Below are 22,262 nucleotides of genomic sequence, written 5' to 3'. Positions count from 1 at the left end.
TGGAAAGCAGGCAGAAAGCTAACTGTTCACCCACAGCTCACAGCAATTCCAGACCTGTCATCTTTCATTCAAAAAAGGTTTTTATCAAGCACTTTCCCTGGGCCAATTCCACATGAAAAGAAGAATGAGACATAATCCCTGCCCTTGAATTTGGGCACCTAGGCAAATAAATCACAGCTCTGTAAAATAACCATTGTGACTGAAGCGTGACTGAAGGGCTTTCAGGGACCAAAGGAGGAGGTGCTCTCTCTGCCCAAGAGAGCCCCAGGACTGACTTCCACAGGTCGTGTCCTCTGGGCTGCCTCTCAGAAACAGCTGGCATTTTCCTGGTGCAGGTGGGGGAAGAACATTCTAGGTAGAGGGAGGAACATATGCAAAAAGCGATGACAGGGGAACGCTGGATGTCTGGTTCAGTGAAGGCAAGTGGGCTACATGGGGCAGAAGGGACAGGAAATGAGCAGAGGCTCATTCATCAGTACAAATTTTGGGAGTCAGGGGACCAGAGGACTCTGCATTTCTATGGTGATCTGGGGCTTGGAGAACCTTGTTCGGGGCCAGGAGCTTGAGAACACTAGCCTGATATGCTGTCCTGACTCACCAGCCTGCTTATCCTCACCAGGGTTCTCCTGATGTTTCTCTCAGAGGAGTCACAGTATGTGCAAATAAATATAACCCTAAGGAAACAATGATGGCAAAAAAACCCACACATCTGCAAGCTGTTCCCTCACGGGTTAAATGATCCAGTACAAAGGGTTATAGCGATCGGCCTAAAAGGTGAATGGGTCCTGAGAACACTCCTCAGGTGGCACAGGGTCATCGGTTTGGGGTGGGTTTCCTTCCTTCCTACCTGGAAATCTCTCTCCATTCTCCTATGGACCCTTTAAAATCACCGGAGCATCTAGCACACACGTCATTACCTGGTTTACTTGCAGAGACACCAGGGGCCTTCTTGATTTCCGACTTCAGTTTAGACGCCAGAACAAACCGCCTGAACCACTCCTCTTTCTCTCGGCCAGTTCTCCCAAAGAGATAGAGTATCTGGTCTCGCTGGCCAGATCGGGTTCCCTCCTGAGGATGGGGTGGCTTCTTGGGGTCCTCGCTTCCCAGCTCTCGCTCAGCTGGAGGCTTTTCTTCAGAAGGCTCTTTATCAGTCTGGGCCTTAGACATAAAGTCATCTTGTCGACCAAGCTCAATACCAATGGGGTACTTTTTATTCCAGATTCGCTTTCGAGCCAGACTTTTGGGTACAAGATAAATCTATGGGAAAGGGAAATGATGGTTGACATACAAAATTAAGAACTGGCCACACTGTGCATTAATACTACGCAGAACACAAATGCAAACTTTATAGCCTTTTTGACTAAGACAATGAGTGTCAGCTACCACCTATCTACAACGTGAGTATAGAAACTGGGATAGAGTTTTAGAAGTGACTTGTTATTCTTCGAACTCATTCCAGAAGTAGATGTTTAACAATTCTGCAAGAGTTACAAGCATCTATAATCTTCAGGTAACAGTGGCACAAAAATTATTTAGGAGGTTATCATCAACTAAGTTTCATGACCTGGACCAACCATACATTTGAAAAAAAAAAAAAAGTTTATCAAACTAGATCTAGATGAAGCTCAAGTTTATCATTCTCAAGTTAAGAGTGAGTTTACACAAAAACTATTTTAAATACTTCTGTCATTTGAGGTAAATTTAAAGATCATTCACATGAGTTATAACAAGAGAATACCTACAGCTTTTTGGAATAACAGACAATTTACATTTCTCAACAACAGTAGTATATAACACTTACCAAATGTAGTTATTTTGCATCTCCATAATTTTTACATATACAGAGTCCTCACTCATTATTACCCTAGCACCACCACACTTGGCTTTTTGTTGGACTGAAAAAGTTAAAAGTTAACTCAGTCAGATGACTGTGTTATGCCTTCGGTCCTCAAAGTGTGGTCCATGGACCACCAGCAGCAAGGGTATCACTTGGAAGCTCATAAAAATGCACTCTCAGGCCCCCACTCAGAGTTGCTGAAATAGAATCTACATTGAAAAAGATGCTTGGGTGATTTGCATGAAATTACACACACACATACTACACACACATGCCCTTTTGAGGAGGAAAAATGCAGTAAAACAATCAAGATTCCAAATGCTGTTTTCATTTCGGTTTCTCAAATTGCCCAGGCTCACCTTGCTGTCTGAAAGGTCGTAGATTTTCTGGCTGATGTAGGTAACCTCTGGCTTTGTTTCATTGTAGCTTGCCCTCCTGGATATATTTTTATTGGGCTTTGAAAGTCTTAAGGTCCCACCCTCAAGTCGAACAAAGACTGAATGTGTCAAAGTTGCATGGTAAGTTTCTGGATCATAGTTGTAAATCTCATTCATCCATCCCTGATGGAGAAAAACTTCCATTAGTAAAATTAGAGTAAACAGAAATCCTATTTGATACAAAAATGAAGACCAGTGAGGTCGATGGGACACTGAAACCAAACCTGACTGTGACGCAAACATCGATTCACTGGTGACTGGGAGTTGCTCAGACGGGTGCAAAGTTTGAAGGATAATCAGTGTAGAGCTGTAAACTGCTAGGTTTCTGATAACTAAAAATGTGGATATGGGGGACTAATGATAATGTCCATTTCTCTAAATAAAAGGTTCTTTTCTTTCTTTTTTTAAAAGGTAACAAGCGAATCAGGAAACTCAAAAGTTTTATTCATGTAAATAGAGCAAGTCTTTCAGCCTAACCTCCTCTCGGGGTGAACACTAGTACCCAGCCTGGTCTTCTTAAATTAGCCAAACTCATCCTCTTCTCACTCACCTGCAAACCATCTTTGGAATTTCACAGATCATACTAACTAATGCTAACATTCCAGGACTGAGACCTTCCACTCTATTTCTAGCTCACTGAAATCACACAGTAAGGCAGATGATCAGAAATTAGGCATTAAGAATTACAGATATGTTCAGGGGCGCCTGGGTGGCTCAGTCGTTAAGCGTCTGCCTTCGACTCAGGTCAGGATCCCAGGGTCCTGGGATCGAGCCCCACATCGGGCTCCCTGCTCGGCGGGAAGCCTACTTATCCCTCTCCCACTCCCCCTGCTTGTGTTCCCTCTCTCTGTGTCAAATAAATAAAGTCTTAAAAAAAATTACAGATATGATCAACAGTATGTCACAATCCAAAGAGATATAGTAACTTAAGTAAGTAAAATTGTGCCCCACGTCTCCCCCCAACCCCAGTCAACATAAATGAACGTATACACTGATCTTCACATACAGCACACGTATGAAAGTGTAAGGACTGACACACCATAAAATTATGGTAAAGCTCCTCTCATAGGGATGATCAATATTCATCATTTAATACTCTACCTGTCCCACTGTCCTTTTTCAGATGATACAGTGGCCCAGATCTTTTTATTTTTATTTTTATTTTTATTTTTTTTAAGATTTTATTTATTTATTTGCCAGAGAGAGAGAGAGAGAGAGAGCACAGGCAGACAGAATGGCAGGCAGAGGCAGAGGGAGAAGCAGGCTCCCTGATGAGCAAGGAGCCCGATGTGGGACTCGATCCCAGGACTCTGGGATCATGACCTGAGCCGAAGGCAGCTGCTTAACCAACTGAGCCACCCAGGCGTCCCGGCCCAGATCTTTTTAAAAGAAGCTCTCTAGGGAATTTTAATTGATTCTCTTCCATACTCTTCATTTTCTTCTCCTTTTTTTTTTTTAAAGATTTTATTTATTTGTCAGAGAGAGAGGGAGAGCGAGCGAGCACAGGCAGACAGAATGGCAGGCAGAGGCAGAGGGAGAAGAAGCCTTCCCGCCAAGCAAGGAGCCCGATGTGGGACTCAATCCCAGGACGCCGGGATCATGACCTGAGCGGAAGGCAGCTGCCGAACCAACTGAGCCACCCAGGTGTCCCTTCTTCTCCTTTTTTAAAAGATTTATTTATTTGAGAGAGAGAGAGAGAGCATGTGCACATGGTAGCGGGGGGCAGAAGGAAAGGGAGAGAGAGACTCTCAAGCAGACTCCCCACTGAATGAGGTCAATCTCACGACCCTGAGATCATGGCCTGAGCAGAAATCGAGTCTGACGCTCAATCAACTGAAGGGCCACCCAGGCGCCCCTCTACTCCCCTCATTTCAGAAATGTTTTTGAACCGAGCAGAGAGGTACCAAAAATCACAATGCAATTGGGAATGTCCTTCTTTTCAAAGAATGGCCATTTCCACAGTGAGTACTTGGGTCTCACACTTAAGTTTTGACCTGTGAAATTTATGAGACAATTACATAGTTTTATATATCTTTTTTTTTTTTTCCATTTTGCATGAGTTAGGAGTAGCTCTCCCTCCTCCCAATGCGTCGCTGCATCTATTAAAGTGTTGAATGACCAAGCGCGTGGTGACAGGGAGAGGGTGTAATCTAGATGTTTCAATGATCAGAGCAATGAAATGAAAAGAGGGACAAGCAAGACAGTGGGGCCTGCAGTGGACTGTACAGTTGGAGCATCAGTTTGGGAAGGTTTATTTCGCTAAGTATAGAACTAAGGACACTCTTTGGTTCATAGTTTTTTGTCTTTTTCCTTAGTCTGTTATTATGGTAAAGTATATTCATTGATTTTTGAATGTTGAACCAGTCTTGCATTCTTGGGAAAATTAGGTATTGGTCATGATGTGCTGAAGCTGGGTTCCACCAGCTCATGAGAGCTAATTCTACACGCTTCTTCCTGATTCCGTTGTCAGGGGCCTCACATTGGTAGCTTACAGCTGGCCATGGTGGGAGAGTTTTGTTTGTTTTTTGTTTGTTTTTTGGTGGAAGTTTTTATATCATGGAAATCAGTGAAAAGTACAAACAGGGCTTCCCTTTGATCCAGAGAGCCATTTTATCAGCACAGTACTAATATTATCCTTTTTTACATTGCAGAATTTGGCTTGCTAATACTTTGTTCATTTGTCCCCCTAAATTCATAAGGGAAATTGGTCTACAGTTTTCTTGCAATATCTTTCGATATTAGCTAGCCTCATAAAATGAGTTGGGAAGTGTTCCTTCTCCTATGTTCTGGAAGAGTTTGTATAAAATATTTCTTCCTAAAAGGTTGGGTAAATTTGCCAAGGAAGCCATCTGGGCCTGGAGTTTTCTTTATAGAAAGGTTTGAAACTATGAATTCAATTTATTCAATTTCTACTGGAAATTAGGCTATCTATTTCTTCTTGAGTGAGCTTTGGTAGCTTGTGTCTTATAAAGAATTTGTCTATTTCATATAGGTTGCCCAACCTGTGGGCATAATGTTGTTTGTAATATTTCCCTATTATGCTTTTTAAATCTGTAGAGTCTAGTAATATTCTTTTAGTCCTAATATTGGTAATTTGTACTTCTAAAATAAACACTTAATGCTATTACTTTCCCTCTAAGCACTGCATCAGCTGCAATTTTTCATATGTTGTATTTTCAATATCATTTGATTAAAATATTTTCTACTTTCCCCTGTGACTATCTTTGGACCAACAGGCTAATGAGAAGTATGCTGTTTAATTTCCAACTGTGTGGGAATTTTCCAGATATCTTTTTGTTACTGATTTTTAGTTCCATTTCATGATGGTCAGAGAACATGCTTTTTGTAATTTCAGTTCTTTTAAATTTGTTAAGTTTTTATGGCCCAGTATATGGTGTATCTGGTGAATGTTCCATGTATACTATAAAAAATATGCATTTTCGGGCGCCTGGGTGGCTCAGTGGGTTGAGCCGCTGCCTTCGGCTCGGGTCGTGATCTCAGGGTCCTGGGATCGAGTCCCGTGTCGGGCTCTCTGCTCATCGGGGAGCCTGCTTCCCTCTCTCTCTCTGCCTGCCTCTCTGTCTACTTGTGATCTCTGTCTGTCAAATAAATAAATAAAATCTTTAAAAAAAAAAAAAAATATGCATTTTCTATAAATATATTTGTCTTTTTAAAAAGTGTTTGTCTAAAATGTTTCAAACAACATTTTTGCTAAAGATCTCCTGGCATATAATCCAGTTTTCTTTTTATCCACTTTGGTTGCAGAAAGTACTTTCTTACCTAAATGGGTTTATACTAGGCCGAAAGTTCTAAAGGCAACTAGATTAATAAAGAACTTGAAGCAGATCTGATTTTTCTGGCCTGCTTCAGAGCCATGCTCAAAGGTCAGGCTGTATTTACTTGCAGAGCTACTAAAACCAAGAAGAATCCGTAGAGGGAAGGATGAAAGGGCTGGTGCTGAAGAATTTCTTAGGGCCAGGGAATGACAATGAGATTAAAATAGCCACTTCTATCAGTGTCACTTACGAGCCATTTAGCCATACAGTCCCCACCGGGGATGGCTCTTCTTGAATTATTCCACTCTGAGTGTACATCTCCTGCCTAGAATAGAGGTTTTTGAGGATACACGGCATGTGAGATAGCCTCTCTGCGGTCCATAATTACATCTTACCTGATGTTAAACCTTTTTTTCCTCTGATTCTTGAGTTATGATAATCATAATTTGATACATGTCAAACATTTCTACAATAATATCTCCATATAAAAGATTTTTCATTTCTTTCTAGCTATGTGAAATCGGGGAGGTTTATTTCGCTAAGTATATGGACATGTAAAAAAGTCAATAGAAGTAACACAACACTGGAATTTTGGACAAAATACCCAGCATTATAGTTGTCATCATCACCAGACTAGAAAGGCAGGAAGCAAAAAAAGTTAGGCATATTATGAAGTTATTCTCAAATAACAGGAGAGTCTCTGAGAAATAAAGTAATGTGAGCTGTAGAGAGTCTCCCCTTTTGAAACTCTGAGACTGCACAGGTTAACTGATCTATGAACAAGAGACATTTGGGAATAAAAGGCTGTTTCTCTCCAATTGCTTTCATTTTGCCTTTCCTAATAAGTCAGAAAATGCAGAACTGTGCAGGGAAGCACTGTCCAATGGAAATATAACATGAACCATAAATACGCACCATGAAAATACATAATTTTATATTGTCTAGTAACCATAATTAAAAAAAACAAGAAAGCAGATGAAATTAATTTAAACTATGTTATTTAACTCAATACAGTCAACCCTTGAACAACATGGGTTTGAACTGTGCAGGTCCACTTATGCACAGAATTTTTTCAGTACATACAGTATACTACTGTACATTTACTTTGTCTTCCTTATGACATTCTTAATATTTTCTTTAGCTTATTTTAAGAATATGGTATACAATACATAACTGCACAAAATACGTGTTAATCGCCTCTGTTAGTGGTAAGGCTTCCTGGTCAACCATAGGCTATTAGAAGTTAAGTTTTGGGGGAGTCGAAAGTTATACAAGGATTTTCAATTGCACAGGGGGTCAGTGCCCCTATCTCCCACACTGTTCAGCGGTCAACTGTGTATCCAAATATTATCATGTAAACACATAACATTAACATTATTGATTATATTTTACATTCTTTGTTTTGTACTAAGTCTTCAAAATCCAGCACATATTTCACACTTAGAGCACGGCTTGGTTCGAACTAGCTGCACTTCAAGCGCTCAATGGCCCCACGTGGCCAGTGGCTACTATATTAGCACACAGCCGACTCGTGGGTTTTGCCTTTTTGAACCTAGACACCTAGCTCAAGCAGAATGATCAAAATTCCCCTCTCTTCTCTTGCTGACACTTCCAGGATTCTAAATTTTATTTTACATTAGGTTATCTCTATGTCCGTCCAATATGGGACTCAAAGTCATGACCCCGAGATCAAGAGTCATACACGCTGCTGACTGAGCCAGCCAGGTGCCCCTCTTGCTGACACTTCCAACATAAGCAGTTTTATGCTGTGTTTTACTAGGTGCTCTACCAAATTACATGAGAGAAGATGGTCTAAGTAATCTCCAGATGCAACATTCAATCTCAGAAATTCAAAACCACTTTAAAAAGCTAACACGTGGGGCACCTGGCAGGCTCAGTCAGAAGAGAATGCGACTCTTGATTGGGGTCGTGACTTTGAGCTCCATATTGGGTAAAGAGATTACTAAAAAAATAAACTTTAAAGAAAAGCTAACATGCAATCTTAAAAACTAAGGAATAAGAGTAAAAGTAATCTAAGTAAAAGGCTAAAGTTTTTGAAAACTGTTACAGTTCTATAAGGCTATTAAGACACTCAATTTGCAAACAAACTTACATTAAGTTTTTAGCTTATTCTTCTGTTTTTTAGCAGAAAAGAAGACAGGTTACAGAGGCACATGTGTTAGGTCACACTGCTTCAGCTCATCTGTTTACACGATTACCTGGTGAAGAGCCATCACTCCATACTCGTTTAACAAACTGCTGCACAGCTACTATTCCTGTATCTGGTTAACAAGGGCAAACACTTCAGTGCTTTGGGGATTTGCTCCTGACCCAGCAGCCTGAGTTCCTACCCAACCCAGAGAGCCAGCCCTCCGGAGTTCTTGCTGGGCTGCAGCCTGTGACACCCCCCGCCCCACCATGGCGACAGTTCCAAGATGATATGTGGTCGTCTTTGCTCACTGCTCTGACAGAAAACAGGTCACCGTCTACCGTTTGCCAAGTTGCAGAAATACTAGAACAACTTGATTTAGAGGCATGTGGAGGAGAAAAGAGAGTTTCAAGTCCTAACCAGTTCGGGAACATAACCCCACACCTGCCCCACCAGGGGACACTGGGTAGAGGCAGGAGTAGGCCTAAGAAGAGAATCTAGGAGGTACCTTTCCTCAGGAAAGGTCCAGGAGGCTCCAAGCTGCCTTTTTCTGGTTCAGGGCTGGCTTGAGCCTCCTCCCCATCACCTGCTCCTTTCGCAACCACCACTGGCTGCGTTCCAACACAACAGGCCCTGTGGCTCCTCTTTCCTTTTTATCTTCACAGTGCCTGTTCCCTACACTACCATTTGCTTTTCTTTGTGTTCAGGAGCTATCCGAGGCTAAAGCCCAAAGCTGCCAACAGATAAATACAACCCACGAATCAGGATTTCAACTGCATGTCTATTGCCAACAATCATTTGTTAGCTTCAGTGAGACCGGACCCTTGGCTATACATGACAGACCGCTGGTGAAAACACATGCATTGCAACCTGCCCACAAACATTAGCAGAACTGCCGAGCCTGACACACCTGTGTTCCAATCCTGGCTTCACCACTTGCTAACTGCCAAGTTGGGTGGTACTTATCCTTAGATGCTTGGTCTTCTTGCCTGTGAGGGGGTCTAACCCAGCTTCGTGCCTCCCCCATCCCCACCTCACCCTCTTGCTCCAGCTGTAATGAATTCCTCCACACTAACAGTACTTTAGTGAGGTACAATCTGCATACACAGTAAAAGGAACAAATCTTACCCATGAGATTTTAAGATATTAAGGTTTGTAATAATAGCTGACATCTGAGCTCACATTATGATCCGGGCACTTCAGCTGCACTAGCTCCTTCTGCCGATTACTTAAGATCTAAGTGAGCAAGATGGTGAGAGGGGTTAAGTGATTTGCCTAAAGAGGTTAAAAAAACAAAAACAAAAACAAAAATGTGGCCCAGCGAGCGGCAAATCCAGGACTTAAGCCAAATTTACCTGACTTCGAGGCCCAGGCTCCTACCTTCCCTCCATAGCACTGCCCACCTTCTGTCTGGCTAGCCATCCCGCAGGTCATGGCGAAGGTGACACTTTTCCCAGGGAACCTCTCTGATCACCTGTTGTCTACTGCCTTCCTCCTATCACTGTATCTGTTAACTGCCTGGTCTACTTGCATACAAACGCGGGAAGACAATCAGAGTCGTAGCACACGTTCACTGACTGAGTACCTGAACGCGCCCTGATTCAGACGGCCCCCGTGAGGGTTACAGGGGATCTGTACATCAAGCACGAGTGAGCAGGACAAGCTGGTGTGTCCTTCACGGCCTGGAAGTATTGTTCTACTCGCAGAAGCGGAGAGAAGCACAGAGGAGTGGAGAGCGCAGAGGCCAGCAGAGGTTATTTTGAAGCAGAAGGCTTGGTCACTGCTCCCAAGGAGAGAACCAAGTTATAATTGCACAAAATAGAACAAGAGAATAAGTAACCTCAGGAAGAATCTTAAGAGTAAAAGGTGTTCAAGCTTTTCAGGACAGAAACTGAATTAGCTACTTCTCTATAACAGAGAGGTAGGTGCTGTGACTGGTGCTCAGGTTTCTTGATTCCCATGCGGGGCTCCTTCCAGAACATTATGAGCTTTGATAGGAAACCTTGAGTCACAAGGCTGCTACTTGACCTGCATCAGTCAGGCATCCAGGATGCTGATGGCCACTGGAAGGCTCCAGCCAAGAGGTGGCCAGGCATGATTCTCCTGCTTCTTCTGTCCCCTAATGCGCCTTACTGTCCCCAAACCACACAGGCTGCCCTTGCAGAAAGTGATCTCCCAATGCAAACCCCGCTGGCTTTTGATACCTTCAACTGGCCAAATTCTTCCTGCAGTTTGACCAACTCCTTAGATAAAGCTGCAAATGGAACTTCCAGACCTAAGCCGTCAAATGTCAAATCTAGCGAGCAGTACAGCAACTTCAAGGCCTTCCCCCAGTTCCCCATATAGTACCCAGCTGTCTATTGCTTAGCTGTTCTACAATTCTTAACCCTCCACTTCTTAACAAGGAAGATATTTCTCCAGTTTGGGGCGCCTGGGTGGCTCAGTGTGTTAAGACTCTGCCTTCGGCTCAGGTCATGATCTCAGGGTCCTGGGATCGAGTCCCACATCGGGCTCTCTGCTTGGCAAGGAGCCTGCTTCCCCCACTCTGCCTGCCTCTCTGCCTACTTGTGATCTCTGTCAAATAAATAAATAAAATCTTTAAATACAAAAAAAGGTTTCTCCAGTTTTACTTTGTTATGAGACATAGGAAGGAGTATAAAGAGGCTTAGTATACAGTTAGCAACTCATTCCATTTCAACAGCTCAACTAAAAAACTCAGAGGTGCTCTCAACCCACACTAAAGCCGCTCAGACAAGCCTCGTTTCTTTCGGAAGCTGGAACTGTTAAAATGGAGACAGTGGCACGCACTGGGGGACAATGACCACAGTCAGCTGGCCCGCAGCTGTCTGGCCCACAGACTGGTCCTGTGATCCCGTCTATAAAAGGTCAGGGGTTTCTCTTCACTTCTCCACTGGATTTAGAAGCCGTATCTGGCTGAAAGTACAAACCACAATCTATAAAGGGACTCATTTAACACTCAGAAAGATTAAAAGCGGCAATTAACCTTTTGCAAAATAATAAAGTCTGGGAGAACTACTATTGTGTTCACTTTCAGTTACAGTGCCAGTCAGGAGGTCAAGACCAATGCTCTCTCTTGGTCAGCTTGATGCTGTGCTGACCAGAGCGATGCGTCCAAGGAAGCGATGGGGCTTTCTCTATCTTCGGTGTCGTGTGGGCTGACATCCTGCTGTCACATGGCTGTGCTGGCATTTGAGGCTGCCTGTCACTAAGCTCTCCCGCATCATTCCTTCACCCAGCCTATCAGGAGAGGAACAAATCCTAAACATAAGGACAGAACCACGGCCCGAGGCCCTGGCTGCTGGAAATCCTCTGTGAAGCCGATAAAAAGGGTTGGGGACTTTTCTTTTGTCCCCAGAACTAAAGCATAAGCATAAACAAGAGTCTTCTCTTTGCAGGTTTTGACCCTTTTTGATGTATTAATGGTTTAGAACTGGAAGTCATCAGTTAAAACACGATCTCACAGATCATGACTTAGAGACTATGGCAGGAACAGTCTACTTAAATTTACAGAACGTTAGATACAAATTTGATTTTACCCATAAAAGACAAAAAAACCTACAGATATATAGACTTCATAGTAGAATGACAGCCTCAAGCAAATAGTCAACATTCAAAATAGATGCTACTCAAAGAAACCATCAAGAAGGAAAAAATAAAAGTCCATTAGGGGAGAGAAGCACCAATATCAATACCATCCACATCCTCCAACAGCCCACTCCAAGGTCACCTTCACGGCCACGTCACTAGAAGCTGTGGAGTCCGAGCAAAAGCCATAGACTCGGGGCGCCTGGGTGGCTCAGTGGGTTAAGCCGCTGCCTTCGGCTCAGGTCATGATCTCGGAGTCCTGGGATCGAGCCCCGCATCGGGCTCTCTGCTCAGCAGGGAGCCTGCTTCCTCCTCTCTCTCTGCCTGCCTCTCTGCCTGCTTGTGATCTCTCTGTCAAATAAATAAATAAAATCTTTAAAAAAAAAAAAAAAGCCATAGACTCTGCCTGGCAAAATGGCCCTTATCTCAGCTTTTCCCATCTTTCAGGGTAGCATCTACTCAAAGAACACTTTTTAGAATGTACTGGCAAATAGTAGAAGAGAAAATGAGCATTCAAAAAAAAAATGTTTTTTAGAGAAAGAGGAAGGGGAGGGACAGGGAGAGGGAGATAGAATCTCAAGCAGACTCCACACCCAGTGCAGGGCCCAACGTGGGGCTTGATCTCATGACTCTGAGATCACGACCTGTATCATGAGTTGGACGCTTTAACCAACTCAGCCACCCATCCTGAGCATTCAAATTTGACAGAAAAATAACATGATCTCAGATGAACCACTGAAATAATCAAGGTCTGATTTACACTAACACATGATAAACATTAAACCATTATCAACAAGTTTTGAAATTATAAGACAAGAGATTAGCAAGCCAATAAATTAGGAGCCTCTAAAATTTTAGATCACACAGACCCACTCTCCCAGATCCACTATGCCCACAGCTTCTCTCCTTACTCCATAGATGAAACCTGCAACAAAACTAAAAAGCATGGTCCTGGAATACCTAGCCAGAATCCAGAATATATTTTCTCAAGGAAATGATGCTATAAACTTAAGTCACATATAAGTGAACCAGAATTACCATTTAGCCATGCTGTAAGCTAATGAGTTGAGTGAGAAATTGGCAAAATGTTGGTAATAGTTGAAGCTGAGACCGGGCATTGGGTACATGGGGTTTCATTACACTATTCTCTTTACTTCTGTGTAGTAATAGTAATAGACATTTTATACAAGAAAAAGTTAGAAAATACAAGCTCAAGAAAAAAATCATTCTGGAGTCACCTGACATCCTTAACCACACTATTCCAATGGAATTCAGGAAGCATTTTCTACACAGTTAGCTTTCCAACCAACTTTAAAACATGGTACCTGCTTTTAAGTGAGGGCTGCCTGCACTGAAACCTGGTATTTCTCAAGCGACAAGGGACACTGGGAAATAGCCATGTTTATAAAAGCCATCCATAAAAACTCAAGTGACCCATTATGGGAGCAGGATATTTTCAGTTCAGAATAATGTAGAAAGAAATGCTCTTTTATTTCTTGTACTCACTAAATTAGGAGTTATGGACACCAACAAAAAGCAACCCAAGTCTCTTCTGGTTGTAATGGAGCTGTTCTCTCCTTAATATCTGAACACTCTAATTTCTTGAAAGAAAGAATTGCATGAAATTGAGATTAAATTTACAAGCTTGAATTTCTTCTCAAAATCTATAAAGTTCTCCCTACAAAATTATACTTACATGTCAATACCAAAGCCTGTATTTAGGGACTGCAATGATTAAAAAAAAAAAAAATCTATCCCCCTTACTAAAAACCTAAATGTGATATAACCTAAGGAAAAAAAAAAAATTCTCCAAAATTTATTTCTATTAGTTTTGCGATGGTGGAAATGCAATTTTAGTTGACCTTATGGGCCGTATCTTTTTTTTTTTTTTAAGATTTTATTTATTTTATGGAGAGACAGAGAGAGCCAGAGAGCACAAGAGGGGGGAGGAGAGGGAATGGCAGAGAAAGGAGCAGCAGCAAGAAAGGAGCCTGATGCAGGGCTTGATCTCAGGGCCCTGGGTTCATGACCCAAGCCAAAGGCAGATGCTTAACTGATTGAGCCACCCAGGCGCCCTGTGAGCCACATATTTTAAAAAGAGCCAAGTTGTTTTGATGTTTATGTTAAAATAATTTTAGAAAAATTTTTTAAAAAAGAGAGAGAGAGCAAGCGACAGATCATCACTCTAGAAACCAACATTCTACGGTTGTGTTCCACGAGTGGTTTGTAAGTCAGAGATAAAGAATATACTCATGACTACAATTCAAAACTGCATGAGCCATACACTCAAACATACATCGAAGAACCTTATGAAATCTTCAGGAAGCTTATCATTACAGACACGTGGAAACCTCAGTGTACAGGAATGACACTGAATTAGGTACACTCCTGGTCAAGTGACAAGTACATTCTTTTTTTTTTTTTTTAAGATTTTATTTATTCATTTGTGAGAGAGAGAGCATGTGCGTGCACAAGCAGGGGGAGCAGCAGGCAGAGGGAGAAGCAGGCTCCCTGCTGACCAAGGAACCCAATGCAGGACTCCATCCCAGGACCCTGAGATTATGACCTGACCCAGAGGCAGACACTTCACCAACAGAGCCACCCCGGCTTCCTGTGACAGTACATTCTCAGAGAAGTCTCACCCAAATTGCTTAAGAATGCTCAGCAAAACCACACGTCCCAAATGCAGGGCTGACTCTGAATGTCTTTCTCCCCGTGCCCAACCCCACTCTTTCCCAGGGTCCCCAGCTTACAGTATCTAGCCAGTCGCCCAAAATAAAACCCCCAGAAGGTTCCTACACAGGGGTTGTTGCTCAAAATGAAGCCCTTGGGACTCTGCAGCACACATGAGTCTCCGCCTTGAGCTAACATACCCAGACTGCCAAGCTTTCAGTCATATACGTGTGTCCTAGCATTTTGGTGGCCCCCATTCCTCTCATGTGTTCGACTTGTCACTTGGTGCCTGTGTAACCGCCTTTCTCCTATTTGCTGCTTCTCATCAGCAGCATGAATGTATGAAATAACAATGTATGAATTCCCAACGTTAAGAACAAGCAGGCTTTCAAGGAGGTTCGAAGAGTCGTTCTACGGACTTGGTGACAACTGTTTGGCCTTAAGGAGGTTTTGACTGCTTCCGTCACAGATGAGAGAGCTGCTGACTGGCAGGGTTGAGTGAGACATGGCGAAGGGTCATGAGGCGGGATCAGTCACATATCGGTCCTTGAGAACAGCTACTTCTTGGCTGCTAGCCAGTCTTTATGACTCTCCATCCCATATACTCACCACTGTAGCAGTGTCATTTTTTTTTTTAAGATTTTTTTATTTATTCATTTGAGAGAGACAGAGAAAGTGAGTGAGAGCACGGACACGGGGGAGGTCAGAGGCAGAGGGAGAAGCAGACTCCCTACTGAACAGGGAGCCCGATGTGGGGCTCGATCCCAGGACCCCAGGATCATGACCTGACCTGAAGGCGGATGCTTAACCAACTGAGCCACCTAGGCACCCCCTGTAGCAGGGTCATTTTTAAATACAAATATCCACAGTGTGGATGGAATAGTAAAATCACCAGGAGAAAGTACAAAAGAGCTTTACTTTTCTCTTCCCTTTCATGTGAAGTCTCGCTGAGGAGAAACTGCAGTGCTTTCTGAATTGTTTATGGAGCCAATTTAGGACTTAGACTCTCAGTCCTGGGCCTATAGGTGAGAACCTCCATGAGTCAGAGGCTTAAAAACACAGTCTCCTAAAATACTCCTGGAGCACTAACCTTCCTGCCTGTCTTGTTCGTGGGGCCCCGAAGATACAGTCTACTTAGGGCACGACGCTTGGAGGATCATTGTCAATGCTGGGCCTCTATGCTAGAGATCTTTATCACAGTCAGGTTTTACAGCCCACGTCTGCAAATTTTTTTTAAAGTTTCCATACCTGCCCTCAAAACTTGCACCATTACATCCTCTGTTAAAACCAACGGAAGAGTAGCAGATCCATTGAAAATCATTCGCAACAGCTAATTCCCCTAATTCAAGCCTATTTTCAAAAAAGGGGCTTTTTCGGCCTTAGGAACAGGTTCACAGATCTGCTTTATAAAGAAACCAAGGCCCATTGCCTGCATCACTTTTATTTATTTTATTTTATTTTATTTTATTTTATTTTATTTTATTTTTTTCCCTGCATCACTTTTAAAGCCATAAATCTAGAGAGCGGAAATCTAGAACTTGCCACCATCACCATTTCTCTAATGCTCAACTTGGCAGACCCAGCAGTCCTCTCCCCCTTTGAATTCAGGACGCCAGCGCTGGAGAAGTGTAGGTAAGAAAGAGCAGACTTGCTGCCAGAGGTTTCTATGCAGTAAAAATCAAGTTCCAAATCCTGTGAAAGATGGACCATCTTGGCTTTTCCACTGCTGTGGGAAAAGAAAAACCTCTTCATAATCTGTACTTTTTGGGTAATTATTTTTTGTCTTCTTAAAAGACCACCCCTTTCAATCCAACTAAATTTTTTTCTTTAAGTATCAGGGATTTCTGGGCACCTGGGTGGCTCAGATGGTTAAGCATCTGCCTTTGGCTCAGGTCATGATCTTGGCGTCCTGGGACCAAGCCCCACAACAGGCTCCTGGCTCAGCAGGGAGTCTGCTTCTCCCTCTGCTTCTGCCTCTCCCCCTGCTCATGTTCTCTCCCTCTGTATCTCTCTGTTGTAAATAAATAAATAAAATCCTTAAAAATTAAAAAAAAAAATTAAGGATTTCTTTTAAAAAGCAACTTGAGGAGCGCCTGGGTGGCTCAGTGGATTAAGCCTCTGCCTTCGGCTCAGGTCATGATCCCAGGGTCCTGGGATCAAGCCCCGCATTGGGCTCCCTGCTCAGTGGAGAGCCTGCTTTCTCCTCTCTCTCTGCCTGCCTCTCTTCCTACTTGTGATCTCTCTCTCTGTCAAATAAATTTAAAAAATCTTTAAAAAAAGGCAACTTCATTAGGAGATGACAAGGCCAATACTGCCTCACCACCTACATTTCCTGATAAAGCCTCATTCATTCATTTACTCATTCATCATCCAACCATCTACCCACCTATTCATCCAGTAATTACTTATCATGTGCCCAATATGTGCTACATGCGGAGGACACAACGATGAAAACGATGGACGTGGTCTGTGCATTCAGGAAGCCCATTGTGGACTGGAGGAGATGGGCAATAAACATACATAAAACTAGGGCTCTCACAAGTACTATGAAAGTGAGGCAAAGAAGGCTAGCTGTCCCTCAAACTTGGGTACTCCTTTCTATAGTCTATAGCTGTTGCTGGGAAGAAGCTGCCCAGCCAAGTCCCAGATTCCCCATGACCCCCGACATTTCGGAGGATCTATGTGACTAGCTCACAATGGAATGTAAGTAGAAGTGCTGTGTGTCACTTCTAGGTCTAGGCATTGTAAGAAGGCATGCCTTCTTTTGCTTTTTCATTCTCCTTCTGCCAGCTGGATGTAAAGAACTCTAAAACCCTAGTATCCTAGGCAGGGATCAACAAACTGAGCCTGAGACCTGTTTCTATAAAGTTTTATTGGAACAGGGCCACACCCATTTATTTACACATTGTCTGTGGCTGTTTTCCTGCTACAATAAAGAGGTAAGTGATTTTAAAAAAGAAGAGTTAAGTGATTGCAACAGAAACTATATGACCCACAAGCATAAAATATTTACTATCTGGCCTTTTAAGAAAGTTAGCTGAGCCACAAGATGGAAGGAGCTTGGGCCCCTGAATCAACACCTAGGGATGGCCACCCACCCACCAGGAATATTCAAACAGGACTCTTCCACAGGCAAGAAACAACTTCTCATTTGTTGTAATAGCTAGTGTTATCCTACCTCTTACAGAAAATAAAGCACAATGTCCATTGAGAAAATGTAAGAAAATAGATGCTTGAAGTAAGACTCCACTACCCTTTCCTTTTCTTATTACACCATCTGAGTCCCAAATTTAATGTCAACACTGCTAAATCTTTTAGAGTGTCATACTTTTTAAATGGTTCCCAAGAGTATGATCTCCAACTCAATAAAATTAAGCCCAAAGAACATTTGCATTTGAAATCTTTGCCTTACAATACACAACCTACCCATCTAATCTGTAATAGTGTTCCTTTTTTAAAATAAAATAAGTATTTAACCACGCCTCTAAAAACAGCCCTGTATACCAAACAGAAGACTTCCCGCTAAAATATAACTTTTCCTCAACAATAATGAAGCACCCCTAAACAAGTCAAGTGCTCGAACCAGTTTAAAGTGAATGTCATCATCGTTAGGCACTGGAGGAATATAGAAGTACCATTTTCTTTGCTAAAGTTACAGTAACTGACTTCGAGGACATGTAACTCAGGTAGTCACAGCATCACCCTATGAAAAACACAGCAACCATATTGAGTCCCTCCTACTCCACTTCATATATTAATACTAAGCTGATGTGTGTCACATCCTCAAAACTCAGCACCAGCTTCTCTTAAAAAGGAAGTCTCATATTGCCATGAGAAAGAAAAAAGAAAAAAATAAAATACATGATTCATTAAGTCAAAACAAAAAGAGTGAGTATGCACGCGTGTGGTGTATATATACTTGCGGAAATTTAAAAAAAGAACAAAACCAGGATAAATAACAAAATTGCTAATCCCTTCCCACTAGTGTGATAAAAAAAATTTTTTTTCTTTGGGTTTCCTATGTTTTTAAAATATTGTCTGTGTATTTATTTTGAATAAGATAAAAAGTTTATGAAACTAGAAAACAAACAATGTTTTGGACCCTTAGCTTTCTTCCTCTCCTTGTTTTGCTTTTTTGCTTTTGTTTTTTGGTTTGTTTGTTTGTTTGTTTTTTGCGGTAGAAAGACAGGCTGCCATTTTTTAAGCATTCTTATTTAAACAGAGGGGAGGAAAAAAACCTATTAACAGAGAAATGAAACCAGCTTTGAACTACCAAAATAATGCAAACAAACAAACCCCCCCAAAAAGCGCTGGCAAGGCTATGGAGAAATTAGAACCCCGCGCTCTGCTGGTAGGAAGGTGAAATGGTATAGCCGCTGTGAAAAACAGAACGGCAGCTCCTCGAAAAATCTGAAACAGAATTACCATCAGATCCAGCAGTCCCACTTTGGGGTGTGTACCCAAAAGAACTGAAAACAAGAGCTCAAAGAGCCATCTATACACCCACGGTCACAGCATTATTCAGCATAACTAAAACGTGGAAACAACCCAGGTGTCCACTGCTGGATGAATGGATAAGGAAAATGGGAGTACATGCACACGACCAAATGGTATTTGGTGTTAAAAGAAAAGCAAATTCTGACTAATTGTGATTATGCTAAGTAAAATAAGCCAGGCCCCAAGGGACAAATACTGTCTGATTCTACTTATATGACATACTCAATCTAAAGGACCAAGTGGAACTATGGTTGCTAAGGTCTGGAGGGAGGGAAGAAATGAGGAGTTACCATTTAATACGTAGAGAGCTTCTGTGGTACAAGATGAAAAGAGCTACAGGGATAGACGGTGGTGATGAGGCCATAAGAATGTGGATGTACTTAATGCCACTGAACTGTACACCATACAATGGTTAAGATGGTAAATTGTATGGCATTTGTATCTTACCACAATTAAAAAAAATATATATACATATAAAAGCGTATATGAGCCTATGACTTACAAGCTATATAAGCTACAACTGTATATTTATATCTTGTATATTTTGAAACATACAAAAACACGGCAGCTTTTTAAATATACAAAAACAAATGTGAATGGAGGTTCTATTTTCTTCCCGCACCCTAACGGATCACCCAAGCACCCGTCAGGGGGCCCAGATCCCGAGACCGTCCCAGCCTGGAGAGTGAGGTCCCTTCTCCAGCCCACATCTCACTGTGCATGAAGGCAAGAGGTGTGCCCGTAGCGGCCAACCACGGACATTGACTTGCCTTCTCTTCCTCCTTTCCTTCGCTGGCATTCCAGGAGTGCTGAACCCCTCTCAAGGGTGTCAAGAATATGCAATCCTGGCAGACTCAGCTGTAACAAATCCTCAGCAAGTCGCAAATCCCCAGAAATTTTGAGAGAGACCGAAATACGAACCGCATGCAAATGCTGCTCTCCAGCGCGACGGAGATCATTGAGAAGCTCGCTGAGCTGCTAGCACCAGACCTAGAATGAGGTTTACCAGAGAAGTCTCTCGCGTGCCTGGAGAACGAAGAGAGACCCCAAAGCCTAAGACACACAGCTTGTGTGAAAACCCATGACCATCGACTAGGAAAACGAAGCTGGATCTAAACTCTGGCCGTCCGGGAGGGAGCATGTGCACTTGGCCGCGGCCGGGACTCACCTTTAGGGTTTCCGGTTCTTGGATATCCAGAGACCTCGTGTTCCAGTGTTGTTGGTTTTTATGTAACCTGTGATATTTATGTGCACTTGGTGGTGTAAAAAACCAAATCATGCAAACCGCAGTCATGAATCCAAGACCAATTCCCAGGAGGAGTCCACTCACGTAATGGGGCAGAGGGAGGACGAGGTACCCATACACGCACATTATAAAGAAGCCCAGTGTCTTCACGGGTAATTCCGGGTGCTGCAAGGCCGACTGGGTCTCGTACTCAATGTCAAGGGCCAGACCGTCCTCTGCCAGCACGGCGGGCTTGAGAGGGCTCTCCGGGAGCTTGTCAACTGTGCTCTCGGCCTCCGCTTCCAAATCGAAGTCCTCCGTGTACAGCTCGCAGAACTCCTCATCTTCTTTGCTCACTAAGGCAGACAAGGAACATTTCTCAAGAACTAGTGAGCTCGTCTTCAGGCCTAAGTCCTTCAGGCCACCCCCCTGGGAACTACTCTTGGGCTCCGCCTCTCTTGGGGCCTCATCGGAGGCCCTGGGGTGGTCACTCGCGGGGGCGCTGGGGTCACTGCCACAGCCGTCCCCCTCTGAGTCATCGTCCTCCTCCTTGATGCTGTAGTTGTTGCTGCTTTCCAGGTGACCGTTCAGGCTGGACAGATTGGAGAGTTCTGAAGCACTTGAAGATAAGGCTTTGGGCCTGTGGCTGCCACTTTCTTCCCCTATAATTTTACTGAGGAGCTGAAAAGGCTCATATATGACCTCTGAAAGGCGTCGCTTCGTGTCCTCGATTTTAGCCTCCATCTCGGGCACTTTGAAAAAGGAGCGCGTATCGGAGGGAGAAGTCAACGGGGACGAGGGGGCGGTTTTGGAGTCTCCGCCTGTGTTTCGGGGCTGTGTGAGCTGCTTGAACAGGTGCAGGTTGAGCTTGGAGTCAGGGGGCTTGTAGGACACGGCGTCGGACTCCTGCCGGGAGGTGTCTGTGGACAGAGACTTCACTAAGGTCTTCATCAAGTGCCTGTGCCTCGAGGGCTGTGGGGATTCTTTTGGCTCCACCTCGGTTGACAGGGACTTCACAAGGCTCAAGAAGGGTCTGGTACTGGACAGGGTGGAGGACGAGGCACTAGAGGACAGGCTAGGAGACTTGGAAGGAGAGGACAACGGGGAGGAAGAGCTGATTTTCTGCTCGGAAAGGGAAGACACACTGGGAGAGCTAGCTAAGGGCCCCGACGAAGACGACCCTGGGGACCGAGCCGATGGCACTGTGCTTAATACTTGCACTGCCGGAGGAGGGGCCTCCAACAGCTTTACCGTGTTCTCGGAGACGGGCAGAATGGCAGGGGACACACACAGGCCATCTGCCACAAAGGGCTGGCCGGCAGGGCCAGTGTAGTCATGGCCACCCTGGGCTTCAAGGTAGAGGTCTTCCTTGGCTTCGAGCGCCGTCACAATGCTTTGGTCATCCAGCCCCTCCTCAAGGTACTCCCTGAACTCCTCCTCCTCTTCCTCCTCCTCCTCGCCGGACGCCGAGAAGTGAATGGAGATAGTGTCTCGGGACACGGACCTCTGCACGTGCACTCTGGGGGCGGATGGTTTTGGCATGTCAACGGTCTTCTCGGCATGGTGACCGCTCAGACTGGTCATCACTGGCTTCACGAGGGCTCAGGCTCTGTGGAAACAGCAAGGAAACCAGAAGTCAGGGAACCGTTCCTCCAAGGAGGGGCTGTCGGGTGCACACGGGAACGCAGATGAAGCTCCCTTCCAAATGGTGATTATGATTTTATTTGGCAGATGGCCACTGTTTTTCACTCGAGTGGGTTTGATGGTTTAATTTTCACCAGATAAATCCCAGTTAGGCATTCTCTTTTATGAGCAAGCTACAAACCGGTATTACAGAGGCCCTGCGATCTGACTTCACAACAGCTGAGTAATTGTTTCCTCCCTCTTAACTGGCTCATTTCTACCAGGCTTTCCATATCTCAACCCTTAAAATACCTGCACAATAGATGTTACCAGAGTCATTTCAGAAAGCCAACAGGCTAGAAAGAAGCAGCCTGGGGATTTTGAGGATCCTGGAACAAAAATGTCACCACTGTTTTCTAGCTATAAAAAGCCAACCCAG

General features: G+C 43.6%; 1 protein-coding gene across 3 annotated transcripts in view; it reads right to left on the bottom strand.

Moving 5' to 3' along the window:
- TEX2 (testis expressed 2) overlaps positions 1 to 21,799 on the bottom strand; it is a 59,823-nt gene extending 38,024 nt beyond the window's left edge. For all 3 annotated transcript variants that reach the window (XR_004384182.1, XM_032870839.1, XM_032870840.1), the window contains exons 1-3: positions 20,144 to 21,799; positions 2,197 to 2,397; positions 918 to 1,257 (exon numbers count right to left, since the gene is read on the bottom strand). Coding sequence is in view for 2 of the 3 variants with exons in the window: in XM_032870839.1 (XP_032726730.1) it covers positions 918 to 1,257; positions 2,197 to 2,397; positions 20,144 to 21,784 (2,182 nt within the window). In the remaining variant the exon portion in view is untranslated. The remainder of the gene's footprint in view (positions 1 to 917; positions 1,258 to 2,196; positions 2,398 to 20,143) is intronic.
- Positions 21,800 to 22,262: the final 463 nt, after the last annotated feature.

The sequence above is a fragment of the Lontra canadensis genome, unplaced genomic scaffold (genome assembly GCF_010015895.1).
Source record: "Lontra canadensis isolate GAN:19392208 unplaced genomic scaffold, GSC_riverotter_1.0 scaffold41, whole genome shotgun sequence".
In the NCBI taxonomy this organism is placed as follows: domain Eukaryota; kingdom Metazoa; phylum Chordata; class Mammalia; order Carnivora; family Mustelidae; genus Lontra; species Lontra canadensis.
This window is presented reverse-complemented; position numbering and strand designations above follow the sequence as displayed.